Here is a 6,530-nt window from a genome sequence, read left to right as displayed (position 1 = left end):
TACACTCATTCAGGAAAAACACACACTTGACTGATTATCAAAATTGGGTAGGAAGTCTCTAATTTTATAAATGTACTCTGTCACAAAATACTATCAGTACGTTGGGGTATTGTGGGAGTTTGGCAGCTGGGGAAGAGGACTCAACAGACCAACAGCGGCTGCAAAGGACCGCTTGATTTTTGTGTCCAACCTTCACTGCGCCTCTCCGGCCTGACGGCCCAGTAGTTCCACACAAGGTCAGTCTTGCACTTTTATTGATACTGTCTGGAGGGAATAACATCCAATGGACACAGATCCAAGTAGAAAAAGGCAACATGACTGTGATACAGTGAAGAAGGGGAAGTAACGTGGCATTTCCCTGGAGCCTCATTAGAACTAAAGACCACCAGGGTTGTGACCAATTTACATGTTTATAGAATACTGTCCCCTGCTATCTGTGCATCTCTATACACTTCAAGCATTAAAAAGGCACATTGGAAATAAGCTCATTTCATATTCATAATCGGGGGGAGAAGATACTAGGCATACATTTTATTTATAGGTGTGTTGGTGTCTACATGAACGTCTAGCCCCTGGCAATGCAACTACTTCCCTTCATGTCCTCATTCCTTTTCTTTGGAGGGCTCACTTTTCTGAATCAACCACACTTCGTTATTTCTATTTAGCAAATTGAAAGGACTGTTGTAGCCTGCAGTGTAGTAAACCTTTTGATCGAAAACTTTTCCTTCTTCCCTCAAAATGCTTGCTAACGTCAACAGTTGTTCTTGATTCTTTTGGGCACTGGAGAATCCATCGAAAGACCTACGAAGGAGAACGTAAACAACCATGAATAATTGTAATACTAATGCTAATGTCAGCCTGGGAAAAAAAAAAGCGGGAGCTGGTTCAGTGAAGTTGGGTAAAGCAGTTTCCAGGCTCCTCCCGCTCAGCCCTGGACCGAGTACTCCCGTCCTCTGGTTCCCAGTGTCAGGGTGACCGCAGCACACAGAGGGGAGCCACCTGTTGGAGGAGGGGTACGGCCCACCTGTAGGCAGGTGGATTGGGAATTCACACCCTCTTGTCCTCTAACTCTGTGCTTCTGAAACTGGACTGTGCACACGCATCTTGCTGATGTGCAGATTCAGGAGGTCTGGGATGGGCCCAAGAGCCTGTATTTCCAACAAGCTCCCAATAATGCTGCTGCTGCTGCTGCTGCTCAGAGAACCACACCAAAACCCACTTAGAAGCCTCCTTACAGACTTTCAATTTTCTCCTGAACGTTTCCCCCTTCTCCCTCTCCTTGGGCAAAAGGTAGGCACTGATTGGTGGATTAATATAATACAGTTTTGACCCTATGGATTCACAGTCTAAGAGACAGGACCAAAGTGCTGAGGAACACTAAGTATATGATTAAATCAAGATCAGGGCTATGATCTGAGTTGGGTTTGGAATGGAGGATGTTTTTGCTGGGCAGAGAAAAGGGAGGGGTTAGAAAAAAATAGAAGTCCAAAAATGCAAAGCATTTTCTTTTTTCTTTTTTTTGGTACACCCCCTTAGCGGGAACCGAACCTGGGACACTCTGGTCCGCAGGTGGATGCTTCAACCGCTGAGCCAAACAGGCCAGGGCGCAAAGCATTTTCATAGTGAGGCACATAGTGAGCTCAGGAAAGTGCAGCAGAGCCAGGAGGAAGAACTGTGTATATCATCATCCTAAGACCTTTATTCGTTAAATATCTCAAAAGGATGCTGAGCAGAAAAGTAGCCCACATGGAAGTGCCCAACAAGTTGGAAACTCGGGCTGGAGACACTAAATTTGCAAGTTGTTAGACCACAGCTATTCGAGGCATTGTAAACAGGTCACTCAGAGCAAGTCTGCTACGACAGGATCAAGAACAAGTATCAACAGTGATTCTTGGGGTGAGACGTGGACGAGGAGAAGAGGAATGACAAGAGAGTGACATGCTGGGAGTTATAGGATGCACAAATATCAGGGAACAGGCTGGTCAACACGCCAAGGCAGCAGGGGTCCCTGGGAAAGGGACCGTCATGTAACAAATGCAAGTGCACTGTGGACGGTGGCAAGAGCAGTTGCACGGAGCTGGTGTGGGCTGTACCAGACTGTGGTGGTTGGAGGCGAACAAGGGAGGTGAGGAAGCAGAGATAGACACATTCCTTTAACAGGTTGGTGGTGATCAGAGGGAGAGAAGGGGGGTAATAAAGGGATTCCCATATGAGACTATTACCATGTACTGTGTGTGTTTTTAAAATTTTAACAGAGAATTTAATATAAGGAATGAGTGCAACCGGTTGGCAGGTGGAAGTCTGGAAAAGTAAAAATCAGCCCATAAACGAACAGAGGCAATAACCTCAGGAAGCAGCGGCCATGCCTTGTGCTGGAGAATAAAAGGAAAGAGCCTGGGATTATCAGAACCTAAAAGTTGGGAGTTAAGGTATTTTTCTCAGGCGTAACTAGATGACAGGTAAGGGCAATCAGATACTTTTTGGAGGAATAATTTGCATTGTGTCTGATTTGTGGAAGGTATGCAACAGACTCTGCATTAAATGCGTTGATTATATCTTGCAACAGACCCTTGGTAACATAAAACTATGCCAGTAGGAAAACACCACAAACATGCATTAGACCTGTTTTTATGGAAGGGTGAAAAGCCTACTGAAATTGCATCGGAGCTAAACAGTGAGTGCAGGCCAGTGAAACTAGCAGTCAGCAGGCTATAAATTATCTACCGCTTACCGTACAAACACAGTCATTTCAGCTCTGTCTTCAATGAAGACATCTGACTCGGAAGGCCTGGGCGGATCGGATTGCTGCTCGGAGGGGATATACAGGGAAATGGTAATGGTAGACTCGCTGAAAGGCCCTGAACCCGGCTCCACGTAGCTCATCACCGGAGCTGTCATCTTTATCTTCATCTCTGTACAATAAAAATATATATTTAAATACAAAGGAGACCGTGAAAGCAAATGTAGGGTATTTATCACCACTTTTTCAACCACCTATTATTTTGTGATCTGAGTTTCTTGATTTCCTTTTGCTATTGGCATAAATACCGGGGGGAGGGGGACAAAGATAGGTTTACAGTTGTGAGTATGCAAAACAGAGTTTATTGTTGTATTATTTATTGATCAATGTATCATTTTCCATACAAACAACTGTAAACCTACTTTTGCCCACCCTGTATTTATCTTGAGGATAATTTTCATCTTTAAAAATTAAGGCCAAAATGACTCAATTATCCACTGCTCACATTAAACACTCTCTGTACTATTAATATTTTTGGTTACTAAATTCTAAAGTTTTAGGGATAGTAGGGAAGATTAGAGATCACATAACCCAGTCATTCTTTATTTTTACAATTCAGAAACTGAAGTCCTATTAGTCAAGTGACCTACCAGAATATAAATAGCATCAGAGCCAGAACCAGAAGCCTGTCCCGAGACTCTGGATCTCCTGTTCTTTGTACCCACCTGCCTTCTGATGTCTGCCACCCTACCAGTAACTAAATTACCTCGAAGCATTAGCCATGAAAAGGACTTAACACTAGTTACAGAGGCCCAGCTCCGCCGAAACACAGTCAAGAACAGAGGCTGAAAAACAGTAAGTCTTTGATGATCTGATTATTTTTCTGTTCTAAGGGATATTTCTTTAATAAGCTAAAACTCAAAAATAAGCCCGGGGACTCAACCACGACGTAAAATTGCGAGGTAAATGGCCTTCACCTTGCTCGTTTTTGCCTTGAATGTAGCTGTTCAGCCTGGTAAAGCCAGTCTGGATGGCGGAATCCCAGTCCATTGACTCAACGCAGGTGCTGACCCACTTGGCCGGTCCATAGTGTCGGATCTCGTAACTTTCGGGCTGACACGGAAGAGAAAACTTGAGGAAGCGATTCTAAGAGGGCAGGACGTGGATGCAACAGTACAGGTGCCTTGATTTGGGTCCTGTTTGGAGGCTGCCCCCACTTGCCGCCGGTTCCGGCTCCTTAGGGCCGGCCGGGCCCCTTCCAAGGCTCCCATCCTCGTCTGGCGGACTTTTCCAGCCCGGGCCGCGCGTGCGGGGGGCGGGGGGCGGGGATGGGGAGTGGTGAGGACGTGGGGCTGGGGCGGTGGGGGTGGAGTGGGGGATGAGGAGTCACCCCAATTCACCTTAAGAACAAACATCTCTCCTGTCCCCTCGCCCCGGAGAGTCCCGCCGCGGGTTCTGGGACGAGGTCGATTTCGCGCCCCGCGCCCCCCCTTTCCCGCAAGGAGAAGAAGTTGAGGTGTGGCCAGTACCCGGGGTTGTGGCTAACGGCAGAGTATTCCCTTTTGTTCGGGAATGACTAGGGGCTCAGACCATTCTAACAGTGGACTTTTCCCTTAAATATGTGGGACTCTCCAGCCTCACCGCCAATCAACCCGAAGCCGCCCGCTCCCCCCCATACGCACCCTGCCCGCACCCTTCGCCGCGGAGGCTCCTACCTGGGCGCCCGCGTCCTCCGGGGCCTTCCAGCCCGGTGTCTCCACGGCTGGGGCCGCGGCGCCCGGGGCTGCCCCGGGCTCTGGCTCGAGCACCTCGGCCATGGGCGGCGCCGACGATGCGGGGACAGAGCCTGCGTGTGCGCAGCGTGCTGGCCGCCGAGGTCCCCGAGTCCCCGCCCCGGCGCTGCCCGCTGCCCGCCAGCCGTCCCGGCGCGTCCCTCCTCCCGGCGGTGGAGACCCGGCTGCGCCGGACAGCGTGGCCTGGCGGGGAAGGCACTGTGACCTGGAGGGACCTCGATTCCCACCCCGCACCCCACTGCGGGGTCCCCTCCGCTGGGTGCGGGCTGGAGGCCGGATGGCAGGGCCCGTCTGGGTTCGGCTTTCTTCGGCGATCCCTCCCGCCCTCCGCCCTTGTTTTCTAATGAACAGCAGGCAGAGGTGTCCAATGTGGAGCCAGAGTGGTGAGGGGTTGGAGGACAGAGCAGCTGGCTGGCAGGGTTTCTGGTGTAACCAGTTCGGGAACCTCTCCCGCGGCCCCACCCACACTGGGAGCCGGTTCTGCTGACGGGTCTACGCCTGGGAGGGGTGGGTGCCGGCCTGCACCTAGTGGGTGCACCCAGTGAAAGGCAGGAGGGCATCTCTTCTCCCTGGGGGAGGGTGGGCACGCACTTACGACCTGAACTTGGCAATTCTTGCTGGCACCCCTGTGGGCCAAGGACTCCAAGCGAAGTTTGGATCCAGAGGCCCAGCCAGAGGTGAGTGGCCTTACACCTAAAATGTGGCCTGGTGTGCCTCCCCGGAGAAAGTGATGAACCAGTCATGCTTGGAAAAAACCTTGAACTGTCCTCCTTTCTTGACCTCTCCTCTCCAAGGACCCCCAAACCTCTAAGTCATCCCACCAGGTCTAAGTCTGTAGAAGGAGAAAGGCAGAAGGTTGAGGGGAGGAAGAAGAAGGGAGGGGACATCCTCTCTAGACCCTAGTGCTTTTTAAATGTCTTGGCTACATTTATTCTTTATTTTTTCTAAGAGATTTATTGAGATATAATTCATATACCACATAGGCCACCCATTTAATGTGTACCATTCAATGGAGTTTAGTATATTCACAATTTTGAACAACTGCCACAATCAATTTTAGAACATTGCCATCCTCCCCCCCAAAAAGAAACCCCATACCCTTTATCCACCTCTCCCCAGCTCCTCATCCCCTGGCTCTAGACAACTAATCTGCCCTCTGTCCCTGTAGGTTTGCCTATTCCGGACATTCCATATAAATGAAATCACATAGTCTCTTAACCCATCAGGGCTGCTATAACAAAGTATCACAGACTGGTAGCTTATGAACAACAAAAATTTATTCCTCACAGTCCTGGAGTCTGGAAGTCAGATCAGGGTGTCAGCAAAGTCAGGCGAGAGCCCTGTTCCTGGTGGCAGACTGCTGGTGGTGTCCTTACTTGGTGGAAGGGACGAGGGAGCTTTCTCTGGTCTCCTTTGAAGAGCACAAATCCCATTCACGAGGGAGTCTGCATTCCCGACCTAATCACCTCCAAAGGCCCCACTTTTTAATCCTATCAATGTGGGCATTAGGTTTTCTGCATCTGAGCATACAGCATGTGCTCTTCTATTAATGGCTTCTTACACTCAGCAAAACATTTCAAGTTTCATTTATGTAGTAGCATGTATCAGTATTTTATTCCTTTTTATGGCTAAAAAATATTCCATCAGGTAAATATTTTATTTATCCATTCATCCATTGATGGACATTTGAGTTGTTTCCAACTTTTGGCTAGACTGAATAATGCTGCTACAAACATTCATGTACAGGTTTCTGAATGGACATGTGTTTCCTCTTGGGTAAATGCCCAGGAGTGGAATTGCCAGGTCATCTGGTAACCCAATATTTAACTTTTTGAGGAACCACCAGACTGTTTATTTATTTTTAAATATGTTTTTATTGATTTTTATTTTTAGAGAGAGAGGAAGGGAGAGAGAGAAACATCAATGTGAGAACACCGATTGGCTGCCTCCCGCACGCCCCCTACTGGGAATCCAGCCTGGAACCCAGGCATGTGCCC

At 48.8% G+C, this 6,530-nt stretch overlaps 1 protein-coding gene across 1 annotated transcript; it reads right to left on the bottom strand.

Annotated features, from left to right (window-relative positions):
- Window positions 1-511: 511 nt before the first annotated feature.
- HEBP2 (heme binding protein 2) lies at window positions 512-4,574 on the bottom strand. Its single transcript, XM_036248902.1, has 4 exons — window positions 4,456-4,574; window positions 3,718-3,853; window positions 2,732-2,912; window positions 512-801 (listed from the first exon to the last, which is right to left on the bottom strand). Exons 1-4 carry the CDS (start codon window positions 4,555-4,557, stop codon window positions 603-605), a joined length of 618 nt encoding a protein of 205 aa, XP_036104795.1. The 5' UTR covers window positions 4,558-4,574; the 3' UTR covers window positions 512-602.
- Between the last annotated feature and the right edge of the window lie 1,956 nt (window positions 4,575-6,530).

The sequence above is a fragment of the Molossus molossus genome, unplaced genomic scaffold, assembly GCF_014108415.1.
Source record: "Molossus molossus isolate mMolMol1 unplaced genomic scaffold, mMolMol1.p scaffold_m16_p_8, whole genome shotgun sequence".
In the NCBI taxonomy this organism is placed as follows: Eukaryota; Metazoa; Chordata; class Mammalia; order Chiroptera; family Molossidae; genus Molossus; species Molossus molossus.
The sequence above is the reverse complement of the archived record's forward strand: the minus strand, read 5'-3'. Positions and strand labels throughout refer to the sequence as shown.

Excerpts from the sequence above, each read along its gene's own strand:
- HEBP2 (XM_036248902.1), bottom strand. The coding sequence starts at position 4,557 with ATGGCCGAGGTGCTCGAGCCAGAGCCCGGGGCAGCCCCGGGCGCCGCG. Across the intron at positions 3,854-4,455 it reads CGGAGGACGCGGGCGCCCAG|CCCGAAAGTTACGAGATCCG; the intron begins GTAGGAGCCTCC and ends CTTCCGTGTCAG. Across the intron at positions 802-2,731 it reads GAAATGACTGTGTTTGTACG|GTCTTTCGATGGATTCTCCA; the intron begins GTAAGCGGTAGA and ends TCTCCTTCGTAG.